Raw genomic sequence first — 27,994 nt, forward strand, 5'->3', positions numbered from 1 at the left:
CTTGTTTCACAAACTCACCTGGAAAGACTTGAAATCTCAACGTCAAATTCAGAACACCTTAATGGTTTTCAAGTCTTTAAACAGGCTGGTTCCCGAATATCTCACGTCTAAATTTAGAAAGCGAAATGAATCAAACTATTCTCTGAGGGACTTGTTGTCCCCTTTCCAAGAATTAACTACATGAAAAATAGTTTTAGTTATAGCGGTGCAACCCTTTGGAACAGGTTGCCCTGTAACATTAGAGTGTCTGGTTCATGAAATCAATTTAAACGCCTTCTCTATCAAAATTTTTAAGCGTTTCATTCATGGAAATCAGGTTTTTAAAGTGGCATATTTGTTGTAAGTTAATATAATGTTAGGGTTAGGATTTTGGGGTTTTAGGATGTTAGTCATTGTATTGGAATTTATTGTACCTGAGGAACTTTTTACCGTGTACAAATAATGATTAAAGATTAAAGACCCCGCTAACTCGATTTCGGATAACTCGAACTTCCCCGATAACTCGAACCTGTTTTTCGTTTCCCTTCAGAGTTCGATCTACCAGGGCTTTTACTGAATTTCAATTCAGTAAAAATACAAGTTTTGTCTATCAACAATATTCTCGAAATCGCGCGTGATTGCCTGGAAAGGGTCGGAATGTCTTAAGAAAGGGTCGGGGATGGTCGGGACAATGTCGGTTGCTATGACATTAAAACTGCATTTATACGCATAGAATGATCATGAGGGCGTCACTTAATCCACCAACTGTTTGATGTTATATTTAATAGTCAACTCATGTCAAGTCAAGTTATGAGAGCACGCATGCGCCTTACGATAGAACGATATGTACATGTAGCTTGGTTGACAAATGAAAATTTAAGGAGATCCAAATGATTTTTACCCGGCAGGGGCGGCGGCCTGGGCCCCTCGGTACATATGAAACCAAGATGGCGGCCCGTACCGATTAAAGCACTCGATGCTAACGATCATACGAAAAAATAAGGGACTGTGAACAGTCCAGAATTAAATCAATGTTTACACCATTACTGTCTAATTTGCTTTCTTACCGCCTTACATTGAGTGTTGGAAAACGAAATACAGTGGAACCAGGTTAATATAGACTGTTCACAATCCCCTATTTTTTCCATAAGATCGTCAAGATCGAACGCTTTGCGTTACGGGTTTCTATTGTTTGAATTTTTTTCCGAGTCTAGCCTGGGGATGAGTATGAAATCCTGCATGAAATCAAGATGGCCGCCCGTACCTATTTAAGCGTTCGATCAAAATGATGTTGCGAAAATTAGGGGACTGTGGACAGGGACATGCCCGTATTAAGCTAATCTCCCTCTTTTGGGGGAACGTTCTGTGACATCCAAAAAACGGCTGCGGGGGAGACTAGTTAGGCGGGTTCTTAGAAAACACGTCACGGACACATTTATTTTATTGATATCAAGATGATGCAAAGGAATAGTGACCGAAAGCAAAAAACTAAGGAAGTGAGACTTCTGTAATAGATGGCAGAAAACTTTATTTAATGACCAGAGTAATTCAATGGTCAAACACCGGAAGATAGACGAGCTGATCAAAGTCAAACACGTCACTCCAATTCACTACTGTTTCTTAGTAACAAAAGAAAACGTATTAACTCGTTGAAATCTTTCAGTTTTTGAAAAGGGTACAATGACTACAATCAGCACGCAATGAAAATAGACAGTGCGCAGATACCCAGTGTCCGTCGAGCGGGGTTAACGATATATGAAGGTTTGTGACGCGAGACACAGAATACTGTCCGTTGGTCGTATTAACGGGTGTCTGTATTATAGAAAACATACGAGCTTTTCGTCGGGACAATCGAAACCGTCCATTATATGCGGGTGTCCATTAGACTGCAAAACAGTCGGTTTTTTTCTCAAAATCAGAAAAGAAATCGGTAAAGCGTGGCGTAAGAGTCTTACGGGGCATGTGCGGCGAGAGAAAAAAAAATTTTCTTGTCTCTCCCCAGTCTCGCTCTCTGTTTTCAGTCGCGTTCCAGAGCTTTTGTTTGACTGCTCGCGCGTACTTGAATACGCAAAAATACGAACTGTTTTGCAGTCTAGGAGTCCGTAGAGCAGGGTTCGACTGTATTATATTCCAATGCAAAATTTGACGTAATGTATCAAGCATAAGACGCAGTGTTTCATCACCAGATGAAAAACCTCGAAGTTCGTCAAAAATAATCCGCTGCGCGTAGTATTTTTAACTCTGTTCTCGGTGTTTCATGGAGGTATCCCAAGTCCAAACTAGCTCTTGAACGATGAAAACGAACTCCCCGAAAACTAAATTAAAAGTTCGAAGGAACAGGCGGCGAAACTAAACAAACGACAGTGTACTGAAACGTACATTTATTTATTTATTTTTTTTATCTTAGGGTAAAAACTATGTTTGACCCTCCACTAATTTATTTAATTTTAGTTTGATCACTTACTGCTCAATTCGCTTTGTGCCAGCACATTGTAACAATTTGTTCATTACATAGAACTATATTCTAGTCAGAATGCTTTATCTAAAGCACGTTTTCCGTAGTAATTATCTTAACAATAAATCCCTAAAATCAAATCAATTATAACATTCTAATGTACAAAATATAGTGTAAGATTATCTTCAGTTTTATTGATTAATGAACTATTTTCTCTCATAACATAACTGTTGAAAATCATGTATGACAGAATACCACGTTCTACGAATTTGCTTCCAACATAACTATTTAATTACCACTACATAAACATACTGTAAATTCCCTTACTAAGAAACCTCTATTTAGCTCCCCCTTTTCTTTCACAATTAAACTAGTAACGCATATCATTGGCCGTTTTTACGCTAGAGACGTTAAAGTTGTCGAGACGTTTAAGTCCATTGGCGTAAAAACGGGACTCAAGAAAATAGACGAAAATATTGAAAAAAACAGTTTGCTCAAAAGAAAAAAAAAACTTAACACTCTCTCTTCCCAGTCGTTTCTGAACGAGCGGGGAATAAATACAACCCAGTTTACGGCGTCCCGTTTTGACAAAAACAAAAGAGAGACGTTTGTTAAGTGTGACGTTAATAGGGAGCTTAAGCAAAAACAACAGCAACGGCTACGAAAACGTCATTTAAAAAGTGAATTCGCGCTGCCTCAAACTTTATCACGCTTTAATATTCCATCTCGTTTCATATGTGGGCAAATTTTTTGGAGTTGATTTCTGAAGGACTGTATCAAAATTCAGGAAAAGAAAAAGAAAGTTATTGTCTTGTCTTTACGTCCTCGACAAAACGTGAAATTTATTTCACGTTGTAGTCGTGCAACGACGGCTAAAAATGTACAAAAAAGCGTGATGCATGTTCGAAGTTGTTGTTTTGCTAATCTAACCTATTGCCCTTTTGCCGTTCCCGTTGCCGTCGCCGTCGTCGTTGCTTAAGCTCCCAAATGTCATCAAACGTTATCTGTCTTATTTGCCGTTTTTATACTAGGCGTTTAAGTCTGGCATAAAAACGGCCATTGTCCGTATATTAAAACAACTTCTTAAAGGTAACAGGCCCTTCGAGTTCCAGACACCGTTCACTATCAAAACGGGGCCAAGTGATAAACCTTTCTCGTAAAATGAGTTTCATTTGCATAAGAATAAAAGTCATTTCCAAAACAAAGGCGTTGCACTTAGCCTCGGTTTAAAACAGAGGCTTGGGGAACCTTCGAAAAAGGGCCCGTTTCTAAAATGAAAAACCCAGGGCCGGGTTGTTTAATGCTAGGTTAAGATAAACCAGGGTTAGTACGGAATTTGATTCAGATATGAAAGCTAAACACCAATTTCATATTAATTCTCCTTATCTACAATTTGATTATTGGATGCTCTAAAAAGAACAGGTCAAATTAACCGAGAAAGTGTTTTGAAGAAAAGAAAAAGAAACTCAGATTAAATTTAACCCTGGGTTAGCACTAATCGGTCTTCGAACAACTGGGCCCAGATCATCAAATTTATGCTGTGACAGCCGAGAATAAGTTAATCTCTCCCTTAACTTTTTATTTATAGAGATTGTGAGGTAAAGCGATGTTTAAAATCGCGGATTATTATTCTATTTTACGACTTCTGGCTTTTATTAAACATGAATAAATTTTCCTAAAGCCAGATTTCTTTAATATGTAGTTATCTAAGTTAATTCGTACTCTTCCTAACAGCTAACAAGCACAAATAAAATAGTTATAGCATAAACACGTTTCACACGGTTGTAAATGCAAAGAGATGCGAAATAAAATGTGACAACATATTAAATAAACGTAGCTGCATTTTAAGAAAAAAAAAATCTTTTTATTATACGGCGTAGAGAAAAAATTCCGTCTTAATTACTACTGAATTTTTTTTCTTGATTTTAAAAACGTTTAAAGGAATGGCAGGCTATGATTGGTCAGAAGACACGTGATAACTGTATTGTTAATGCCATGTCACTCCCGTTTTTATGGTCTATGTGTAATCACGTGGGTTCCTCTCGTTTTTTTTAAACTTCGGGCGTCCTTTTTTTCAAGGATCACTCTTCAGTTTTTCCTCCGGAACCAAGTGATAAGTATATAGATAAAGTTAAAACGAATATCTTTTCCAATATTTAGACTTCATGGTAAATCATCTTCTTTGAATCAGAGGAAGTTCAGTAACTACAATACTGGTCACATTAATTTGTTTGCCTTCGTGCCAGACCTGAAGAAAAATAAGCAAATAAACCCCATTGTTAATAATATTGCAAACCGGCACTTTATAAAAGCCAGTGACATTCGGTTCAAAATCGTTCAAGATTTGTAACAAACGGAAAGCGGTGCTATTGCTCAACAAGTTTCAGCTTGTTGAATAGAATAGAGCCCATCTCTTTTTTTAAGTTCAGCAACAGAATAAATGTCTTATTGACTGTTTTAACTCAATTCTGAGCTGAGGTCTTTACTTAGTACCTTTACCCATACACGAAATTCTCCTGTAGGATTATGAAGAAGATATCAAAAAAACCAAACATACTCATTTTGGGGTTATTTTTGCAGATATATCCTTAAAACTTGAAAAGCTTGGCCAGCCAACTTTTTCAAGTTTCAATCCATGTCCATCCTTGGGATCCGTTGCAACAGCCGCCAGGACACAGCTTCGATGCCTAAATATATAGTCTTAAATAACAAAACTGGACCATTTCTTTGGAATTCACTTGACTTGAAGACAAGTTCTAGCTTTCTAAAAAGATACAGTGAAGCAAACAGCGTGACATAGCCCTTTTAAACAGTTGTTGAACAAGAGCTACATTTGTTCTTGAAGACTTTATCTTCATCAAGCGCTAGAGTTGAAAAAGACAGCTGTCAGGCGTCGAAACCATCAGCTTAATTCTTAATTCAAAAGTAAGATTTGTTGATCAACAAATGTTTAACAGTGTATCACTAGCTGCGACTTTCCCTACCATTTACACAAACCACCCGAGTGAAAACTTTGTGCATGAACATAAAACTATAGAATTTGACCTAGTGGGAGGACGACCCGCTACAATATATCCAAATCAGCTGCACAGACTAGAAAGAGTAGAAAAAATACATCATCGCAAAACACAGTTTTTTTTTGTGAAGCCTCCTCAAACGGCACGGCCCGAACCATTTGATTTTCCAACGGGAATAACCGGTTTTCCACGGTTTGAAAGCCTACCTGTTCTTCGGTCATTCCTGTTTTCAACTTTTTGGTTCCCGGCCCATGTTTTCTATTTTCCTTCCACCTTCCTTCATATTCCGTTGCACATGACAGGATTTCCGTTCCCTGGCCGTGGCGCTGCAATAAAAAAATAATAAAAATAAACAAAACAGCAACGATACAGTAACCTTTCACCAAGACGGACACCACTGTCGCTCAGTGTGTGTCCGTCTTATACTCGGAAATGCCCGTCTTTTAGACCGTCAAAAAAGGACTTACAAACACAAGAACAAGCCATGCATGACTCCAGGAGTGAATAATAGAACAGGGAAGCAATCTTAAGGCGTTGGACGGGATATGTGAATTTCACTGAATGTATTTTTAGAGGTTGTCATATTCCTGGGATGTCCGCACATTTTAATCGATTGTTTGAAACGTCATCAAAAGTCCATACGCGACTGCCTCAAAGCATGCAAACAATGCAGAAATATATTTTAATGGCGACATACCAAGAGAGCATTATGTCCCATTATTATCTCTTCACAACACAGAATAAAAGTTTGCGAACCCCTCCACAAACCCACTTCCGATTAATTTCAAGCGTTCTAAAATACATTTTTGTTACGTCACTGTACTACTAGGACGTAAAATTCTCTTAAGCGAGATGCTCTGTCCTATCCTAGGACAATGTAAATATTCCATAACTAAAAACTATAAGGTCTCATCGATTATAGTTGATGCTTTTAATCGCCTTAACATAATAATGTTTGTTGTTTTTGTTGACTATTACCATGTCATCTCTCCATTCTCCTTCATATCTTCCCTCCTTCGTTGCCTCGACTCCTTTGCCATGTTTTAGTCCATTTTTCCATTCTCCTGAGGAAAGAAACATGAAAGAAAAACATGTCAAAAAGAGAACTCTTACGAATTTTACGAAAAAATGGTAGAATGGTGGAATCCTGCATTATTAGAGACGACACATAAGTTAGTGTCGATGAACCTTATTAGTGTGTAGTGAGGGGGAGGAGGAGTTTGCAGTCAGATAAACGGGGTATAGCAAAAGGATAACAAAGGGATAGCGCACGAAATTGGCGGGTTTATGCTGTAGTTTTTAAGCGGCAGAGCCGAGAGAAGCACGGGATCAAGTCAAATGTAAATCCCTCGCGGTAAGAAAGTACCCCTGGCATAACAATCCCGCCAGCTACGCAGTTTAAAAAAGAGAACGTGCAACATGCTGGCTGCACCAGAAAAATTATGCTGATGTTATTCTGGTAGGACCGACATGGTTTATTTTTGCTAATCGAGGATGTTCCCCCGAACCCCACCAACCCCATCCACAAAACTGAACGCCACCTTAGCAATAATGTCAGCTTATGTGGCAGCTGCTCGGAAGAGAAGTCACCAAAGGTGCGTTTCCCATCCTCGGAGACCCAGGGGCAGTCAGTCGGGCCGGGAGAAAAGGCGCGACGAAAGTTTTCAAGCACAGGCGGAAGAGCCCCTGGGTACCGACTCTCACCGGACCATTTCCAAACGGTCAAGTGAATGCTGGCTCCTGATTGGGCACAAAAAATGCTTTGTATTATTGTGCCCAATCGGCGTACAGTTTCTCGTGAGTTCTTTTCGTGAGTTCGTACACGATGGGTATTATGTCGCCACAGTTGCCCGGTTCGTTCACCAAGCTTGTGCGTACAAGGGAAACTTCCATTTTCTACTTTCCTAACCAGAAACGAAGGACCTACCGATGAGTCGAAAAACGTTTCGGATGCTATCAGCAGGAACAATTCATTTTGCACTGAGAAAATTCTGTTTCTGACGGATCACAATGTATCGTAAATAATCAGATAATAGGAAGTTTAAGATGCGGCGGCGAAGAGATAATAAAAAAGCAATAGCTTGACAAGGCAAAACAACAACTTTGCACGTGCATCACGCATTTTGCAGATTTCTTTGCTGTCACTGCACGACTACCACGTGAAGATGCCTAATTTCAGGTTTTGTGAAGGAGGTAAACAAACAATGACAAAATTTTCTTTCTCTTTATGAACTTGGATATGGTTGATAGAAAATCAGCTCCAGAAGAGTTCGCTTGCATTTGACAAAGTAAGCGAGTTGGGATAATCACGATAGAGACTGGAAAAATGTGAATTCACTTTTCATGCGACGTTTTCGTGGCTGTCAGCTGTCGTGGAATCTTAAACTCCTTAAGATTTACGAAGGCATGATCGATGCAAGTGTGAATACCTGTTGTAAGCTCAAGCTTGTATTTTTGGAAAAGCGTCTTTAGTTTTCGGGTAGACAGTGGTAGTCTTTACACTAGAGCCTAAATAAGCTAAGAAATATTTCAAGATAAGTAAATTTTAATTACTTCAAGTAAAATAAAGCTTCACACACAACCGATTCTTTTTTACTTCAGGTTATTTTCCCACGCAACAAAATTATGATTGATTGACATGTCTCGCCTTTCTCAAAGCTCAAGAAACCGCAAAACCGCAAGTCAGCTAAGTAGGTCATAAGGATGGTTTTCAAGTCGCTTGAAACTTTCTTGAATCGTTTCAACTTTCCGACTTTAATGAGATGCAAAGCAAAGTTACTTGAGATTTTACTTAGGCCTTCACACACGAATTTTTGGTTAAGTAAAACTTAGCGGCCATTAAGTCTTACTTAACAGCCTAGTGTAAAGACAACCAACCAGTATTTTGAAATAAAGTGTTTATATCAAACTGAAAGTTTCCTGACTGCGTGCATTTGTTTAGTGCATGAGCCAGACAAGTCGTGATCGAGTCAATAGCTGTCGCGTCGTGTACGAACTCACGAAAAGAACTCAGGAGATGCTGTTGCCCGACTGGGCACAATAATACAAAGCATTTTTTGTGCCCAATCAGGAGCCAGCATTCACTTGACCGTTTGGAAATGGTCCGGTGAGAGTCGGTACCCAGGGGCTGTTCCGCCTGTGCTTGAAAACTGACTGACTGCCCCTGGGTCTCCGAGGATGTGCGTTTCCCAGACCCTAAACAATACCAAAACAATTGGAAAAATGACATGTCATTGTTTCATGCGACCAATTAGGAGAGACCTTACGAGCAGCTCCTACACTACTCATAATGAAACAAGAAACAAGTAAAAAGAAACAAGTTCGTCACGTAAACAGATCAGATTCTATAGCTGTGCACCATTGACGTACCTTCATAGTGATAACCTGTAGATGGGTCCGTGAACATGCCACGTCCGTTTTCCTGGAAAAAAAAAGTTGTAAATTGCAACTGTGAATATCATATCCATTCCCCTCCGGGCTTTTCATGGATAATTTACAGTTAGATTGACTATGGCGCAGTTTACAACTGATAAAGTAATGATTTACCAACGTCCCCTGATGTGAAGGTGAAATTGGAATAGGCCGCCATACCGGGGATTACGTCCTCGGTACGGCTAAGAACACTGTGTGGTTTCTAATCCAACTAATCTAACCAAGAGCCAGTGGTAAGCTAATCGGACGTCGGCGGCATCAATAAGTATCAGGGATAACGATAGCTCAACCTCCTTTTCACACTGTTTATCACAAAAAAGCTCAGTGTACGCTCTTTTTAGCCTGCGAGCAAGCTCTCTGGGGCGCCCCGGAGAGCTTGCTCACAGGCTACGCTCTTTTAGAGCACTTACCTTGTCTAGTACCCACTGGCCACGATAGCCGGCTCCGTTGGTGTACGTTAACACTCCTTCACCAAACCTCATTCCGTACTTCCAGTCTCCTGAAGAAATCAACAAACAAACAGTCGAAAAATGAATTCCAGTCACCTTATTTAAGTGTTCATGAATGCACAACGAAGTACTAAGACAGTGCTTTGCTTTAAGACACTTCGGGCGAAGGATTTTCATTCAAAATTCCTCGTTAGAATAATTCGAGCGAAACGGGGATGAGAGAGGAAAAATTTCGTCTAAGGAACACATTTTGCGAGACGATGGTGGCTATATAATTAATATATAGATTTAGCCAGGGCTAAAAGCGAAACTCTGGTTAATAATACGTGTGAACAAAAAAAATTAAATCGTGTAACGCTAAACGGGGGACGACAATGAAAATGGCTTCAAGACTAATAGATCTAATTAGCAAAAAAACAAATTGCACGTGCAGCACACTTTTTCTTCTAATTAGCAAAAAGCAAATTTGCTCGTGCAGTACGCTTTTTTGTCTTTCCCTTGCCGTTGTTTTGCACGACTACAACACTGTTTTGTTCGAGTAAAACGTCAAACTTCCTCGTTACACACTATTTTTATGGAGAAATTGTCGTATGTGCTTACCCAATATTTTGTTTCCAGTGTTCATGTTCGCTTTTATTTTTCACTGCCGCTCATTTTCACCTTGCTGGCCTCTAGCATTTCTCATTTTCTCACCGCCGCTTTGAATTTCCATGTTTTTCTTCCAACGAATTTTCAATAACTCGCTCTAGCTCTTTCTCTGTTATCCACGTTAGTGTACACATAAAAAATAACGCCGAAAAAGACACGACTTTTTTCTTTCTAAAAGTCCGGGCGGGCATGTGATTTCCTTCCAAATAAAACCTTGAGTTGCATTTGGGTTCCCATACCTGTTGATTGAGTTATTTTACATTGGTATGCCTGTGGTGCGGACGGACGGTCGCTCGCTCGATCGCTCGGTGTACGGTCACGTGATTACCAAATTTTCTCTGATGGGTAGATTACCACATTTCCTTAGCTATGGGACTCCGCCCACGCGCGCGCTTCGCGCGCGGGTGGAGCTCCGCTATTACCCCTGCTTTCCCCCTCCCCACTTTGAAATTGCCTGTAAAAATATCTTAGAAAAAGAGCTGAATCCTACCTTCAAACACGGTTTTTTTGTTAGCATACACCATCTTCCCTTTTCCATGGCGCTAAAAAGAAAATTGGGGTATTGTTAAGCGAATAAACAAATATAAGAGCAAACAAACTGGTAGGTAACGGCAACGCACATTATTAGACTGCTTGCAGTCCGCCTTCTCTAGTTCTTATCTCAGCCAGCGCGATTGCAAACCACGACGTTACGTTAGAATAAAGGATTGGGTCGTTTATCGCGGCAAGCTTACAATCTCACGCGGCTTGCTTCGCTCGCCCAAATAGAAAGCTTGCTCGCAGGCTATCCCCAATTTTGCCCAGGAGTAGTAGAGCGCGCGCGATCACCTATTTCCTTCGCTCTAATTCCCCCGAGGGAATAAGGGTCTACTTTTAGTCTAGACAGTGAGTGTCGAGCTTGAAGGTTACTATTTAGGGAGTCATCTCTTTTAAGGAGTATACATTGACTGTGAGAAAAAAAGAAATCAGTATAGGTCTCCTTAATTTTCATACAAACATCCTTACCAAGCCATTATCCCAGTTTCCCTCGTAAACTGATCCGTCCTTGTAAGTCATTTTTCCGGATTTACTGCACAAATCATATTCAAACACTCCCTCGTAAACATCGCCATTACTGTATTTCATTACACCTTGGCCATACCGCTGAAAAACATAAATAAACAAATGAGTTCGTAAAAACCAGATCATCTCAGTTGCGACAAAAGACAGTACAAAAACGACTGTCTCGCCATCAGATTCAGCTAAGAAGAAGTTTTACGTGGGTTTTTTGCTTGCAAGTTTTAGGACAACATTGAAGGCCGTGAGGTTTTAAATAAAATGCCATGTGCATTGCTTGGCCAACACAGTCAAACCTGTTAGTATTAATTAAGCGAACATCTATAAAGCGATCACTTATTGAAGTCTTGGACCACTACCCGAGTGAGCGGCGGAGCGCCAATTCTCCACTTGACTGGGTGACCGCTTACTACAGTTTGACTGGACTCTGAAGTTTGGAATTCGTACATGTATTCTGGAAAATGAAGTCTGGGATCTTTTTAAATTTTTATTCCTACAATTCAGAAAGGAGCAGCCTGTGAATACGACGCCTTTTATTGCTCACCACAGCCGCACACGGTTGTTAGGAAAGCGCAACTCAACCACTTGCAGCCTCGTCCACAGGCCAGTTAGCGCTACACGAGTGAGCGGCGGAGCGCGAATTCTCTACTTGACAGGTGACGTCACATATGAAATCGCCAAAGACGACTGGTAACAAGGCTGAACCAATGCCATGAGATGAATGATACGAACCATTTGCCACCAAAATTCAGAACTGATAAATTTTGTCCCGGAATCGCGTTTACCATTTGTACAAATCAGTTCCATTTACCGAAAAACGGCCCCGAAGGCCTGAAACTGGTATCAAAGATGGCCTTCACGAAATAGAACGTGAATTTCTGTTTAAAAACATTCCGTCCGGAAAAACAGGATTACTTTTTCAGGTGTTCCGATGGTCCCAGAAATTTTCCGTTGGAAAGACCCGTTCTATTTACTTTCTAAACAGATTCTCCGAAAACTTTTCGTAGGTAAACAACCCTCGTTTTCAAGACTTAGAGAAAGTTTGTGATGTGGTTGCCCTGGTAACTTACGCTGACGTTTTGCTCACAGTAGTGAAAGCAACTGAACCAAAAAATAATGATAATTTAGAGCTTATTACTTACAGTGTTTTTGAACCAGTTTCCATCATAACAGTCGCCATTGGAGTAATGCATGCATCCTTTGCCATTAATGTGATCCTTACTCCAACCCCCAAGGTAATGAGTTCCATCAGCACTTCGGAATTCTCCCTGGCCACCGCGCTAGATAATAAAACACACCATCATCAGCTGGGCGTGATGATCTTCAAACACTTGCTTACTGTGTATTGATAACAGTTCCACGGCTCCCGTTCCATGACCATATAATGATGAAATGTCCAAATGTTTTCTTTGAAAATTTAAGTGTGTTTTTCGCTCTCCACAAACATTGAGCAACAAAGTGGCAGAGTCGACAACCTGTAGCTATTTTTGCTGTGACCTACTTGTTGCTACCTCATAGCCTGAAAAAAGAGCCTACATTTTCGCGACGCAACCACTGGTTTTCCAGCAAAATGACGTAATGAGCGCAGAAATCCCATACTAAATGATGACGTGCCACTACCCACATCTAGGTATTGCTTCTGATCGGATGAAGCAAATTTACAACCACTCAGAAGCACGACCCAGATCTGGGTGGTAACATGCCACTAGTACGGAATTTTTGCGCTAGTTTCTAAGACGTCTTTTCGCGGGCAAACCGGCGGTGTCGTCGCCAAATGTCAGCTGTTTTCTCAGGCTACTATCCTTTCAGGAACAAAGTTCATGCTTATCATAAGAGTACCGCGAAGAGGAATTTTTTTGAGGTTTAAAATCGCAAACCTGATTGTCGACCCATTGTCCATTATAAACAGACCCGTCAGCATACTTCATTTCACCTTGGCCACTGATTCGATCATTTGCAAATTCACCGCTAGGAAAAGACAGCAATAATAATCATGTAATAGGAATCTAAGAATACAGAGAAAAATTAACCACATCCAGCTTTCTGAGTTACACTCTCTTGCTTGGGGGAGATGCATGCTAGGTCCCTAAGAAAGTATCTGATTCAAGCGAACAAAATTTAAAAGGCTTTCATAACACACTACTTGCCGCAAAAGCTTGCATGAGTACAAAGTCTTTTTGGTGAAAATTAGATAGTGTTATCTTATTACTATTCAGTTTAAAAAGCTAGTGTAAGGAGCTAATTAACAGAACTTGCACCTATTTTTTATTCTTAAACGCTTGGTCAACAACCGAAAAATAGACAGTTTTCTATGTTATCCAGAACAAACATCATTGAATAATAATACATACATGTAAACATCACCATTAGGAAAATGCATCTTTCCTTTCCCATGTTTCTAAATAAAAAGAAAAAAACATAGACCTCAATATTAATTCTTAGCAGTAATAATTTATTGTTTAGGGACTGCAATAGACACCAAACACCTTTTCTTGACTTATTTACAAATTATTCTTATCAAAGTGAAGCTAACATAACATATTTTAATTTATCGAGATACCCTGGGTTCCAGAGACTTTTGACGTCGCACCCAATCGCCACACGCTAGAAAAAACCTCCAGTACAAAGGATAGTTAAAAGACCAATACGACAGTGTGATTTATTAATTTCTGTACGAGGTGTGTTGGGGGTGGGGCGGAGGAGAGGGGATTAAGAGGTTATGTTCTACTTATGAAATGCAACTCGGACAATAGGATAAAAGGATAAAATTGATTTACCAAGAAGGAGGAAAGACGTTCCTGTTTTGTTTTCAGTTAGTTGTCAACAGCAATGTTTGAAAACGGCTAAGAGCATGAGCAACTTTACCACAAAACACACAACTAAGTTGTTTAAGAATTAATATAACAGAAACTCAACGTTTATTGAAATCTTTGTCTATTCTGTTAAAGTAGAACGAGTTCCCATAAATCACTCGGAATGGGAAAAACTAAAAACCTTCAGTTTCGATACCATCTCTGTCAAGCTCACAATTTCGATTACTTCTGTCTTTCACTTTGCACAGGCAAAAAGAGGATGATTCTGTTGCTTGTGGTTGAATAGAAGACAATTATAGCTGAACTGAGTTTGAAGAAGGAGTTTGTCTGTTCACCTTGCTATGTCTCCACTCTCCACGGTACGCAAGTCCACTCACACAACGCAATTCTCCATTACCCTGGATTTCATTTTGATAAAAATCTCCATCAAAGCGGTCACCATTCTTAAAGGTAATTGCACCCTAATTAAAAACGAAAAAAAAAAAATTATATATATTAGAACAAAATAAAAGAGTATTCATGATAGAACATGATTTGAAACAATAAAGATTAAAGATGCACCTAAAGAGGAGACTCTTCGCTTGGCCGTGGGTGATCACATTGTGGGATTTCGTTTGAGCACTGTTCTCATAATGCTAAGGTTTTACGTGGATAACGATGTTTATAGACTGCGAGCAGTCTCTTAATTTGCTTTGCAAAGTTACTGGATGAGATGAGAACTAGACGGATTTTAAGAGAAAAGGCGGACTGCAAGCAGTCTACGATGTTTACAACATACAAGTAAAATGAGGAACAGACAGCCTGCCAGAGCAGTCAGAGCACTTAGCTTGCTAGCGAGAGGGTTTATGGTCATCTCACCACTATCAAAATCGCCACCAAGAAGTCGACTCGCTACCAACGAATAACTCGGAATTAATTGACACAGTTTAATGCCTAGGATTAGTTACCTAAGATTTACTTTTTCGTCAAGCTTATTCTAGTTTGAAGGTCGACTCAGAGACAAATCTGTCAATCCTTATTGACGTTCTTTGCTTTGAACTTCTTATGCTCCTAATACTCCAAATACTAGGTAATAGGTTCAGTAAATGTAAACTTCGACATTTGAGAGATAAAGAAGTTTCATAATCACCAGTCATTTCTTTGAAATATGATAATAATAATAATAATGATAATAATAATAATAATAATAATAATAATAATAATAATAATAACAATAATAATAATGAAGTAACGGTTAAGAGAAAATTTCTGCTCATGAAAGTTTTTTTCATTATTTTGCAGCGTGTACTTGGAACTTCCAAATAAAATAAAGCTAAGTTCTGTTCTTGGTGGCGAATTTGTTGGTGGCAAGATGGTTTGGTGGCGAGGTGACTAGAGGCCCTCAAGTTCAAGCCCCGCTCTAACCACTAGCTCGATTTGTCTTTTGAAAATCTTGAGGTCAAATCCTCGGCGTTGTTTGTAATCAGCCAACTGGTTTGCCTCTGGCCATAAGACATCCAAGATAGTTACTTTTTTTTAATTAATCTTTTTGTCCTTATTTGTTGGCCATAATTGTTTAACTTTTGGGTTGCCAGTAATTGTGTACCCCCTGTCACGAGGATATCACTGTGTTAGGTCAAATCTGTGTTAAAGTCATTACTCGCAGTGTAGTGCATTAATACTTACACAAAAAATGTTCCTGTAGAGATAAGCCTTAGGGAACACTAAAGACTATGATTTTCTTGGTGATTTTTGCAGACATGGTAATAAAAAAGTTTCAAAACATGTCCATCCTTGCCATCTGTTGCAACAGACGACAGGAAACAGTTGCAATGCTAAAATATTCTCGTAAATAACAAAACTGGGCCATTATTTTTGGAATTCAATTGATGCAAAGAAACGTTTAAGCTTTTTAAAGAGATAGCAAATAGCATGACGCAGCGCCTTTTAAGTCTTTTTTTAACGAGTTAGCTCTACCTTGCCATGCATATCGCCCTGGTACCACTGTCCATGATAAATATCACCATGCATGTACTCCATAGTACCAACACCATCTATGATAGAGAAAGATAGTTACCTATAGCCTGTTCAAGGATCCATGATGGTAATGTGCAGAGATGGTGCAAAACTGATGCGAAAATAAGCTTGATTACAAGCCGCAATCCCCCCCCCCCCCCCCCCAACAGATGGCTGGACGCGTCAGTTTGCTATTGTTGATTTCCACCTTTCCACCAATCACACCATTGCCTGCACAAATCGAGCAGACAGCATAAATTATTTTTCATGGAGCAGATTTCAAACAGTGGACGTGAAAACTGCGAGGACGTACTTTGTTGTGGCGTGTGAGTGAGTTTTGGAGCGTTTTAAGCGTAAAAGGCCAAAACAAATTCAACGAAAAGAGTTAGAGAAGCTGGCTAATACAGAGAATGTTTTTGTAATTCAACCAACCGGATCTCCATGTTTAAGTCCCTCCAAATAAAAGCCCCTCAAAACCGTAACGCAAAAAAACCTACGTTAAATCGCCCCTCTAAATATAAGCCCCCGGGGGCTTGTGCTTGAAAACAGTGCCCTCAAATACAAAGTAAAACAAAACAAAAAGGTAAATTTCCTTTCATGCACTCAGATCCACAACACAATCACTGATGATGTATTAGAGCGGTTTTCATTTGAGTGTCGAAAAGTAATTGGTTTTGCACTTTCTACACGATGCGATTGGCTTAAAAGATTCGCGCCACCTTTTCATCCAATCAGAAGTAAAACCAAAGCCAATTGTGACGCGCTCGCATGCATTTTCCCGCGCTTTGCGTCAGCCACATGTAATTACTTCGAGTTTTGATTGGTTCAGTGTATTGTCTGTGTCCTATGTGATTGGCCAGAGTAATTACTTTGGTTTTGGTTTTACGACACTCAAACGAAAACCACGCTATTAAAAATAAAAGAACAGGAGCTGAGCAGGACAATACATACGTTGTTTGTCATCCAGCCACTCTCCTTTATACTTGTCTCCACTGTTGTACATCAATTCACCCAAACCACAACGATCATCATCTTCCCACTCACCCTGGTGGGAAATCCACAATATAAGCAATTCATCTCACAATCCCCTCCCTTGCAACAAACACCCTACACCACACCCTAGATTGCCTTGATACCCTTCCATTCTCTATACAACTTTGTTGGTATTCCTTTGAGAAGGTACCAATACATGAACATTCCACAACTCTTTCCCCTTTGAAAATACATACAAGACTGCGACTGTAGCACAATATATGTATATCACACTTGTTTAAACACCTAAAGTAATCATTTCGTATGCTCAACTTTCAAAAATTAGTTCTACTTTACCTGATATCTTGCTTGGTTTGGCCAAGAAAGAGTACCTTCACCATTCCTCTGAAGAAAAGCAAGTAAAGAAAATTGTTGAGATTGATTATTAATCACACAGAGTCTGGGAACTTTTGATAACAGTGACAGTAATCATTTTGCAGGGGAGTATCCAAAATATGTTGGTAATGGGGGTCTAACTTGTGCACACCATGGAACAGGGCTGTCACTAAGGGAGGGGAGGGAAAGGGTTCGCCCAGCTACCATGAGCATGCTCCCTGGCTACTTGCATAGGAACCAAAAGGAAAAAGGACCAAAAGACCTTTGTAGCTGTTTAATTACCTATCTACTAATTTCATATGCCTAACATTGACATATCTACATTTAAGTGAGAGAGCCCTGATGGAAGCCATTACTTTCCACCCTGCCATGCTATTACAATCTAGGTTCTACTGCCACATGTAATAATTATATATATTGCATGGTACCAGTCATGTAACAAGGTTTAAGTTTTTAAGCTGTAAAATGAAAGCTGCAAAGCTGAAAGCACTCATTTTCAGAGCAAGTCCTGTAGTATGAAGCCAATTTTGCCTTAAAATTGTCATCTTTCAAATAAGCACTACCTTTGCACACAGATCTGTAAACCAAAATAAACTTGAGCTGTAACAGACAATCCTTCACATGCACCAAATTAAGCTTAATCATTCAAAGCACAAATTATTCTTTCTCTAGTTTTAAGAATACATGTAGCTTTCAACAAAAATGTTGAGTCTTCTCCTACACCACTTCCTCCTCATTGCTATATATATAGTGGCAAAATACGAAATACTATTCCTATGGTACAAGCGTACACTCAGTTGTTAGTCATACGCTCCATGGAAAATGAGAAACAGATTGCATTTGATAATAATAACTTAGCCTCTTTTAGGAAGAAATGGGCTACTTTTAAACAATACCCCTCAGAATATAATTTGACCAATACAGTTAATTAAAGTGCAAGTGACAAACGGGTAGATGGGTGATGGAGGACCATAAGGCAGGCAGCCTTCTCTTAATTGTTAATATATAAACTATAGTATTTTTGTGGACTTTGCCTTTCCTTTTCTTTTTATTTCTTTTTTGGAAACGATAACAGTTACCTGTAATGAATTGTAAATGTAATGTATTGTAATTGTTTGTGTGTGCGAAATAAAATTTAAAAAAAAAAAAGCTTTCAACAAATTTTACAACATACAGTGTATTACCTTTCCTGAAACAAAATGACCACAAAATGTGCGACCATCTTGGTAAGTGAATTTTGCTTTACGGCTATCTGTAACAAACAAGGGACAAAAAAGTTATTTTAAATTATCATCTTTTTTGAGATGTGAGCTAGCTATAGCAAACCTACACGACCAAACCTTAGCCCAACATTATTCTCGTGGCCCAAGCCATATGACCCAATGAAACAGATGTACACTAGCTCACTACAGGGTTTATACCCCCAGCTTGTGGTAGCCCATACCATCTATAATTAAAACAATGCAATTATTATTTTTATGTATGTTAAGGTTAAATTTTATCCTTGGTTCAAATTATATTTCCCTTTGTTTCAAACTCATTATCACACACGTACATTACCTGGAAGAAATATGGTTTATTATAACCAAGGATTTCATTGAGCCATGTGAAGTATTTATTCCAGGGGGTCTAGCATAATTTGTGCAAAATATCTGGCAATATCTGAAGTCACAGAACAAGTTGAAAGAATAAAAACATTAAAAAGTTGGTAATAATTACCAATCTCATCTTTCTCTGTAGCCTCTGGTCCATGTAATACCATGGCAATTGTTGTCCTTAGCTTCTGTAACCAAACTTTCTTCTCATTTTTGGTTCCAGCATACATGATGTATGAATTCTCCGGAGTGAAGATCTCCAAAGAATCTTCCTTACCTGCAAAAAGGCCAGTTTAGCATAAGATTGTGGAGACCTTCCAATGGGCAGAAGTGTCCGGTTACATGGGTCCGAAAACTGGCAACAATCCTCTCAAAAAGCACCGACAATCAACAGAAAAGGACAAAAGAATTGTGACAACAACAATCCATTTTCAAGTAGTGAAAGCACGATCTGTTTGCTTTTGCATTTTGGCTGTTTTGGCAGAAAAATAACAAAATTTCTTCCTTAATTTCCAAACATTTTCTGTTATTTTCTTTCAAACGTTTAATAATTATGGTATTGTTTCAGAATGCTCCCTTGAGGGAAAAAGGTTGATAAAAATTTCTTTCCTGTACTATATATGCCCATCTTTATTATGTTGATCTGACAGCAACATTTTTACAGCTAAAATGCGACGGTGACATTTTTTCTTAACCTACCAGGCAACAGGCAATCTCAGAAATGACTCACTTAAAGCAACAGCATATTACCCACCCCCACCACCTGCCTTGGAAGGCCTCAGTGCAGTTTAGTGGAATTGACTCCATTATATATACAGGTATGATGCAGATTTTTCTCAGACCATACAATGAACTGATGAATACTACTGATGTGCATTGTATTTATTGGTCATTACCTATGATCTTAATAAACTAAGACACACATCTGAGGTTAAGGAAAAAACTAGATTATTCTGGACTGTGCGAGTGAAGGTCTCAAAGTAAGTTTAGAAGCAGTTGTTTACAGTAACACAAAGAAGAAAATGAGGGGGGAATGGTTCTTAGCAAATTGCGACAAGTTCATCAACCTTACATTTTTTCATGGTAGGTATAAATACTAGAAGTAATCACTGATTAAGGATCCACATTCGTCACTTAAGCAAACGAAATCGAGTCAAATGGAGTCCAGTTTCCCGGCTGAGATATCCCTGATAAAATCAGTGGGGGCGGCCAATTGGCAGTCGCCCGTGATACCTTGAAAATGTGTGGCTTTGTACAACAGGAATACCAAGATTAGAATGCTTTCTGACGAACGCGATAATACTACACCTGACTGTGGGTTGTTGTCTTCCAGATCCATACACCAAAGAGTGGTCAGTTCCAGTTTCTGGAACTCATTACTTTTGGTTACACCCCTCAGCCCAAACACCAAGATATCATTGAACAATAGGCACTGAAGGAAAATTCAATCAAGATGATTACATTTCATATTAAAAACAAAAAGGAGTAGTTAGATTACTATAAGAGAAAAATTAATAATAAAACTGTACGTGCCTTGAAGGACACAATCTATTACACCCCAGATCAGACCTGCCAGACCTATAAAACTGAGAACAAAATAGACTATTTCCAAGTTCCAGAAAACATCACTAAAAGTGATATTAAGTGCAAAGACTTTTACGAGAAAATGAGTTATTCTTGAATGAGAATATCTTCTCCATTTTGGATGAACAGTTGCTCATGAAAGATAGTCAGTTATATAGACCAGAGGTGGTTTCACATGGAGGTTTAAATAATGTATTTGTAAATAAATGACATCAGAAGGAGAGGATATCCAATTATAACGTTGATATCTAGTACTTCATTTAAGAGTACCTTATATGTTTTCTTGTTTCTATTGACTACCACATCAGCTTCTTTGATGAGGGCTCTTCCTTCCACTTCAAATGCCTGTGTGTAATGAAAAAACGGTATATGAAATAAATGGTATACTGTCAAACCCCATTAATACGGACACGGAGTGGGCTAGAGAAAGTGTCCATATTAACGGAGCATGCGGGTTGAATTTAGAGAAAATGTGAGGGCTTGCAGGGATATGGAAAACTGTCTATAATAACGAGGTGTCCACATTAAGCGGGTGTCTGTAAAGCAAGGTTTGACTGTATAATGCATAAACGGTCTAAGGTGTTAGTTTAGGAGACTGACACACAAAAATCTATTATTTGGTTGGGTCAACTTATCAAGGAGTGTCAGCTGAGTAGTTTCAATAGAACCCTAGTATTGCAATCCGGAGACCCCAAATTCAATTCCCACCCTGACCACTAGCTATTTTGTTCTCAGTGGTACTGAGTTCAGCTTCTTGGCCACACTTGTACATGTAAATGGTCAACTGGCTTGTTAACTATAACTTGTTAACTTTATTTTCAAATAATAATTTGTTTCTTTCCTAATTTGTGGGCCACAATGAGATAATTAAAATAAATTGGCCACTGCAAAGTACTGTACATTTAAAGCATTAGAATGTGTGAAGGAATTCTGAGGCATTTAAATTGCCATTTTGAAAGACAAAATTTTAGTGCTAGATTATTATGACAAGAGAAAGCAGATTGCCATGCGTTGCATAGAATTGTAACCAGTTAATGAAATATACTTTCCATTTTTCCATGAGTTTTACATGGTGTTGATATATAGCATGTAATGGGTCAAATTGACTACTGCTCCATTCATTTCACAGGCAGTTTAGGTAAATGCAGTTTGCTGATTTCAGAGTTAATAACGAGGGAATTCAGCTACAAATGAAATGTTATTGAAGTCATCATTTCGGTCATTATAAACAGGCAAGTTTAATAGGCAACATTCACCTGAGACAACTTTGAGATGTGTGTTTAACTCTAATTATTGAGTATATATATCCTAATATGAATGTTGATAGCAGCAAAACATGACAGAAAGGCTTACAGACGGATACTACACTGAATTACAGAGTCTTTGCAGCTAACAGTACATGTAAATCAAATGATTATCACCTTCAGACCCATAACCCGCGACCTTAGCTCCTCAAATGCTTTCAGACCAACCACAGTTTGAAGCTGATTGTTGATGTAAATAGCAAGATTGTCCTTTGAAAAAGAAAAGCAAGTAAAATAGTGTGCCAAGAAAGTTGTCTCTGATAGCCCAGGGCAAGTGGTTTTTGCTATATCTGTCTACTTAATACTGTTCTTAGCTTGCCCGCCAGACAAGTGGAGTTTCTTAGGGAATTCAAATTACAGAAAAACTGTAATCAATCCTACTGATTTCAAGATTTTTTGTGATATATCTAGCGGCTCTTGGGCTAGATGGCACATGCTAGCTATAGCTAGCTTGAAGGGCAAGCTGTAAAACTGACTTTGTGACTTTTTATGCATAAGTAGTTTCATTACTTAAATTGGTATTTCGAAACAACAGCAAATGTACATTTAGGGCCAGTCCTAAAGAAGATGGAAGTGTACAACTGCGTGTAAAATATTGTCAAGTTGTATAAAGTAATTATGAAGTACAGCTATGGTTCAGGTTGCGCACAAGTGTTAAAATATTATAATTTTCATAAATAAAATTACCATTTTTGTCAAAGCTTTGCCCAAGTTACCATGATCTGGGTGACTTTCAGGCGTTCTCTTCAGCAGATTCTGATAAATAATAATGCATGTAAAATGAAATTAACTTAAGCGAATTATTTCAACAAGTCAAAAACTCATTAATAATTCATAATGAAAAACAAAAGAAAGTAATGTTTAATGAGTGTCTTTATATCTGATAAAGAGACAGCTAAACTTCATGTCCAAGTTTTTAGACCAAAATAACTCCAAATCTAAATATTAGTGCAAGAATGAGTTGATCTATATCAGAGATTTTGAAGCCGTTCAAAAACTTGCAGGAGTATGTTATCACGTTCAAAAACTCTCGGCTTCGCCTTCAGTTTTACAATCTGATAATACAGTACACTCCTGCTTGTTTTTTAAACAGTACGTCAAGTTACTGCTAACTACAATACTAAAAAATGCAAGTAAACAAAGTTGTTCAACATTCCAATGTATGTCAACTTTAATTTGCCTTTGTTTAAAATTCACCACCTAACAATTACATGTAAAATCATAAATACCTGCGTTATTTGACAGAGATTTTCTCCCTGGTTCCCAGGCACATTAAAAACCAAAACCAATTGTGAATCTTACTTATTTCTCACCATAATATAAAACGTCCTTTTCTTTAAACCTTGTCACAAGACAAAAATTGCCTTAGCCATTGCTGATCCAGGACTTACTCAACGGGCACAGTCATAATAGCAAACTGCAAGTCATACATCTAAGTATGTTGTTAGACACATTGCTTGTCCAAACACAAGCCCCAAAATCAGTTTAAAATTACCTCCAAAAGGAGAAGGTATCGAGGAATCCTCTGCACAACTTTAATAAGATATGCTGGTAGATTTAGCCCTGGTTGACAAATTGGGTGTTCGTAGCAACCCTAGTATGAAAAAAAAACAGTAGATAATAAAATTAATAAATATTCCACAGTCATGCACACCAATAATATTAAGAGAAATAGCTACATCATTTCTCTTTCTTCTAGCCCTGGATATAATACTCAACCTGCTTATTGTCTCAATTGAAATAATTTTAAACGGTTAAAAGTAATGACTATTAAATTGAACACAAACCAAAACACTACCAAGGAGGAGGTTTGGAGATGCAACTCTAAAGACCAAAAGAAAATCAAACTTTTGCTTAAAATACCTTTATAGACTTTTTTGTCATTAATTTGAGAATCAATGTTTTTATTCAAGACCAGATGCCAAGAGGTTGGCTGCACTATTATAGCATCAGCAATCAGATACAACACTTTTCCCAGGTTTGTTAAATGTATACTCAGGGTTCTCTAGAAAATTTGAAGGACTAAGAGAAACACATTGAGTAGGTGGCAACTGTCAATAAGATCAAAAGGCAAGTCTTTCACATTGCAGAACTGTGTACAGGGGTAGGTTATGGGAAGAGTGCGAGCCCCTTTCATTGGGGGAGTACAGGAGCCTCCCTGGAAAAATTATTCTTTGGGGGTTCCTCAAAAGTGCATTTCAGTGCATTGCATTGAGTGACAAGGGAAAGAAATTTTAGCCACAAGGATGACACCTTCATTCACCCACATTTGTATCAACCGCAGATGACTAATAGTGTTGAATTGCGAACCAAACGAAAGTGAAAATAAATACAATGGACTTATTGTCCCACTTGAAACAATAATGTTTTCTGTGCGTAGCCAGCAACTCTATGCCAACTTGACAGCCATTTTAGCCAGTCACCAGGGCTTCTGGAGAACCCTGTATATTACAGAAGAAACATTAATCACTTACATTAACAAAAGCCTCAAAGTCTCTGCTCTTTTTTATCTTTTGTTTGTAGAGTGTCTCAGCTGAGTCATAGTTGTTACAGTATTTGGCATAATTCTTCATTCTTTCAATGATCTTGAATGACTGTCAAACAAAAGGAAAAATAAAGAAACATGTCTTTAAAAAAATCTCAAACAGCTTGAAGTTTAACAACCAAGATATTTTTATTGCCTTCCTTTACATACATACTATGTTTATACGTAGCCATTGCGACACCTGAAGGAGGATCATAAGGAGTTATCCCTACATTAAGATCTCTCCTTAGAGATAACCCATCCAGCCCAGGAAAGGTTGGCCACACCACCGGGGTCTACGTTCCCTAATCTTTTCAAACAGTGACTTGGCTTCTTTTACGTCCTATAAGAACCAGATAGGTGAAAGTGCTAAGAGAAGGGACCTATGGTTTTCCGTCCTTATCCAAGAAGACTAGAAAGTCTAACCCTTTGCAGATGTTACAACAAAGGCAGCATTTTCTTCTCAGTTATTTTAAGACTCTAAGGTTTGGTCCGGCTGGAGTTTGAATCCACGACCTCCCACTCAGCAGACCAGCGCTCTCCCAACTGAGCTAAATGTAACCAGGTGGTGGTCAAAAGGCTTTGACAGAAAGCCTCAGTATGTTGTGTTGTTTTATGACATCTATGTCATTAATTAAGCTGACCGGCACAGTTCCTTTTTTTTATCTACATGTTTCACAGGGTTCTAACATTCTAAGCATTAAGGTGACATTAAAATGAGATTATCAAAAAAAAATTAACATCCTTGGTCACTCTATAATCCTGGCCAGGCAAGCATTAGAGACAAGACTAACAGGAGGGGTATCATAACAAAATGAAAGCCTCATAGCATGGTTTTAATCCTTAAACAAGTTCAGTTAGGTTGGAGAATTGTTATAAAGACCAAGTTTTCTCTTCCTCAGCCAGCCAGGAAAAAAAGAGTGTTGGTTTTTAAACCCTATAATTATTTTTTTTTAATCATAAGAAGTTCACTGACAATGGTGAGGAAAATAAATAATAGTGAAGAACGCGATACATTAAATTTTTATTATATGATAAGGACTGGACACTAAGTTCTATATGCCCAGTAGGAGCCTGGTACTAGTTTATTGGACCATGTTGTTCTTGTTTTATGTTCTTGTCATAAATACGAATTCATCCATTACACAGAGACGCATGGCCATTCTTGCTAAAAAATAAAATGCAACAACATAAAATGAGAACAACCTGCTCTGATAACTAGTACCAGGCTCCTATCGGGCATATAGAACTTAGTGTCCAGTCCTTATCGTACTATAATCTTATTGCATTCTTCTCTAAAATAATAAAACAATAACAACTTGACATGCACCATAATGGGGGTAAAACTAAAGAGTTAAATTTAGGGTCATCGCTCTTACTTACTTGGTCTAAAAAAATGTCTCCTATGCACTGTTGATCATGCCAGTGGTTGATTCTCTCAAGAAGCATAAACAACAGATCTTTGTTTACCACGAAGATACTGAAATTACAAAGGTTAAATTAATTTACTTTTTAAACTAAAATGTATTGGATTTTAGATACCTAAAATCTTTTATCCATGGTGCTCAACTGTGTGTGCAGGAACCCAGCTAAAAATGAACTGTTAAACAATACATGCTAAAAAACAGTATTTCACAAGTACCTTGAATGGAACACATACATGTACAGTAAAAATGCATGAGTAAGAACCTGTTAGGCTAAAATTTGCCAGTTAGGCCCCCTCTATGCAAAAACCTGTTTGGCCTAAAACTTGAAACAGGTTCTTATTTTCTAAAATCTAGAAAAAAATTGTCTACACTTAGGCAAATAAGATACGTCAACATTTGGAATCCTCTTTGGAGACATATGATTTATGTATTAAAGGCGCAGTGTAAAATGCAGACTGCAGACTGACTGCAGACTATTGTTTCTAGGGTAAGAAAACAATGGGACCATTGCAGTCACCTACTCATTTCCATGGTAAAAAAATAGTGCACAGTCTGCATTTTACACTGACAGTTTATGTAAATGCTTTATCACTCAGATTGCAATGTAATGGTATGCAGATAATTATTTTATAAATTAATTAGGGATTAATTAATTAGCTGAATGCCTCTAAATACTCTTAGCTACAATGTATTTTTTTCTTCAGAAAATAAGAACCTGTTTGAGAACTTAAATAGCCTTGATTTGTGCTAATTACCATTTATGTAAGAACCTGTTTGGGCTGATTTGGGAAAATCCAGGTTCTTAATCTCAGGTTTTGACTGTATAGGTAAAGTGGTACAATTTTACTATTATGTTGTACTTGTAAGCTTGCATTTTGCAATGGCTTTTTTCAAAAAACTCCAACTTCAAAACACTACAGATGTTCTCATCAAAGAAATTAAAATATGCAAATTAAAAATTTAGACTCACTCGTGACAGTTGAGAAACATGGTTGTAATCTCTTTCTTTTCTAGTAACTTGTGCTCTTCACATGGTCTCTTGAAAAGCTACAAATGACAAACACAATACCATCAAACAACTATTGTGGCTAAATACAATTTAGACGTGGTTAAGTTTGAGACAAGAATCTAGCGGCTAACAGTCACACACTAGGTGAGTTGGCTATTACATGTACATGTATCCATTCAAGACTGAACACAGGTTTTAGCGCTCAGTATTGTCACGTGAATGAGTCACTTTATAACAAATAACTAAAAATTGCAAGAAATTCATGACCCCCATCTCTATCAAGGGTTGGATGCTGCCATCTGATATCAATGGCCTCCTTGATTTTTTATTTTATGTCCACCATCTCCTGGTCAAGGATCTTGACCTCCTCCCAGTTGATCTCATGGTTGCCTCTGGACTGGTGTTCCCTGATTACAGATTTTGTTTGTTTATGGTGTCCACCCAGTCACTTTACTTTCCAAGAGCCCTAGCTGTCTCTCAGGGGTTTCAGGCCCCTATTTCTAGGGGGGTCTGGGGCACGCTCCCTCAGAAAATTTGAAATTTCAAAGCCCTTAAATGCGATTTCCAGCATTCTGGGGAATAAATTGAGGACAAAAGAGTGTGGTTCTTTTTTTGATTCAAGAAAATGAAGCTTTCGTTCAACTTTCAATCTATCAGCCACACAATCAATTCCTACAACCAATGAACAAAATAATGAAATCTACATTCGAACTTTTTCACATATTAACTTCTGAGGGACACTGAGGGATAAATGATTAATGAAGTAGCTGTGGCGGTCCGCTGACCAGGAAAGCTTAAATCCATGATGGCGGTCATCGAGTAAACTTTGATCGTAATTTACCCTTTTCCCGTTTTGATGTGCAGTATAATTCTTTAATTTCGATGATTTAATTAAGGTTTACAACGTTTACAATTAACGTAAATTGTTTTTGTTGTGAAAAAGGTAAGGACAAAACTGTGTTTGTTACCAAAAATTTCTGGAGTCAAAGTGACTCCCTCCATAACCTCAGTGGAGTCACCTGAACAATTTTGGTGTAAAATACGCCAAATTTGGCGTATTTGCGAACCCTGACTGTTATTAACTCATCTATTCATACCTGGAGGATGGTTTCCAATGACCTGACATAACTCCTCTCAGTGGTGTACAATTCCAGTGCGACCTGCGCTCTGCGATCAATTGGGAACCCTGGGAAGTTAGCTGGCAGATTATCAGTGATAAGTGTGATTGGGCCCTGACAAGGAAACAAGAAATTACAAAGTGAATTTACAGCTCTGTTAATTTTAAAAAAACTGTGCTATACAAACACAGCATGTATGACTTTGGAATATGGTCAGGGTT

General features: G+C 38.4%; 1 protein-coding gene across 1 annotated transcript in view; it reads right to left on the minus strand.

Moving 5' to 3' along the window:
* Nucleotides 1-2,345: 2,345 nt before the first annotated feature.
* The window catches only part of LOC140933218 (uncharacterized), a 31,278-nt gene continuing 5,629 nt past the window's right edge, over nucleotides 2,346-27,994 (minus strand). Inside the window, exons 4-28 of the mRNA XM_073382732.1 lie at nucleotides 27,753-27,887; nucleotides 26,617-26,693; nucleotides 25,603-25,699; nucleotides 24,170-24,289; nucleotides 23,191-23,289; nucleotides 22,383-22,451; nucleotides 21,813-21,905; nucleotides 20,662-20,736; nucleotides 20,116-20,239; nucleotides 18,932-19,084; nucleotides 18,397-18,464; nucleotides 17,174-17,221; nucleotides 16,796-16,889; nucleotides 15,806-15,882; nucleotides 14,185-14,310; nucleotides 13,388-13,434; nucleotides 12,914-13,004; nucleotides 12,179-12,316; nucleotides 10,986-11,123; nucleotides 10,471-10,522; nucleotides 9,294-9,382; nucleotides 8,821-8,872; nucleotides 6,430-6,515; nucleotides 5,658-5,777; nucleotides 2,346-4,682 (exon numbers count right to left, since the gene is read on the minus strand). Coding sequence (XP_073238833.1) covers nucleotides 4,608-4,682; nucleotides 5,658-5,777; nucleotides 6,430-6,515; nucleotides 8,821-8,872; nucleotides 9,294-9,382; nucleotides 10,471-10,522; nucleotides 10,986-11,123; nucleotides 12,179-12,316; nucleotides 12,914-13,004; nucleotides 13,388-13,434; nucleotides 14,185-14,310; nucleotides 15,806-15,882; nucleotides 16,796-16,889; nucleotides 17,174-17,221; nucleotides 18,397-18,464; nucleotides 18,932-19,084; nucleotides 20,116-20,239; nucleotides 20,662-20,736; nucleotides 21,813-21,905; nucleotides 22,383-22,451; nucleotides 23,191-23,289; nucleotides 24,170-24,289; nucleotides 25,603-25,699; nucleotides 26,617-26,693; nucleotides 27,753-27,887 — 2,343 coding nt within the window. The 3' untranslated portion in view covers nucleotides 2,346-4,607. The remainder of the gene's footprint in view (nucleotides 4,683-5,657; nucleotides 5,778-6,429; nucleotides 6,516-8,820; nucleotides 8,873-9,293; nucleotides 9,383-10,470; nucleotides 10,523-10,985; nucleotides 11,124-12,178; nucleotides 12,317-12,913; nucleotides 13,005-13,387; nucleotides 13,435-14,184; nucleotides 14,311-15,805; nucleotides 15,883-16,795; nucleotides 16,890-17,173; nucleotides 17,222-18,396; nucleotides 18,465-18,931; nucleotides 19,085-20,115; nucleotides 20,240-20,661; nucleotides 20,737-21,812; nucleotides 21,906-22,382; nucleotides 22,452-23,190; nucleotides 23,290-24,169; nucleotides 24,290-25,602; nucleotides 25,700-26,616; nucleotides 26,694-27,752; nucleotides 27,888-27,994) is intronic.

The sequence above is a fragment of the Porites lutea genome, chromosome 4 (assembly GCF_958299795.1).
Source record: "Porites lutea chromosome 4, jaPorLute2.1, whole genome shotgun sequence".
Lineage (NCBI taxonomy): Eukaryota > Metazoa > Cnidaria > Anthozoa > Scleractinia > Poritidae > Porites > Porites lutea.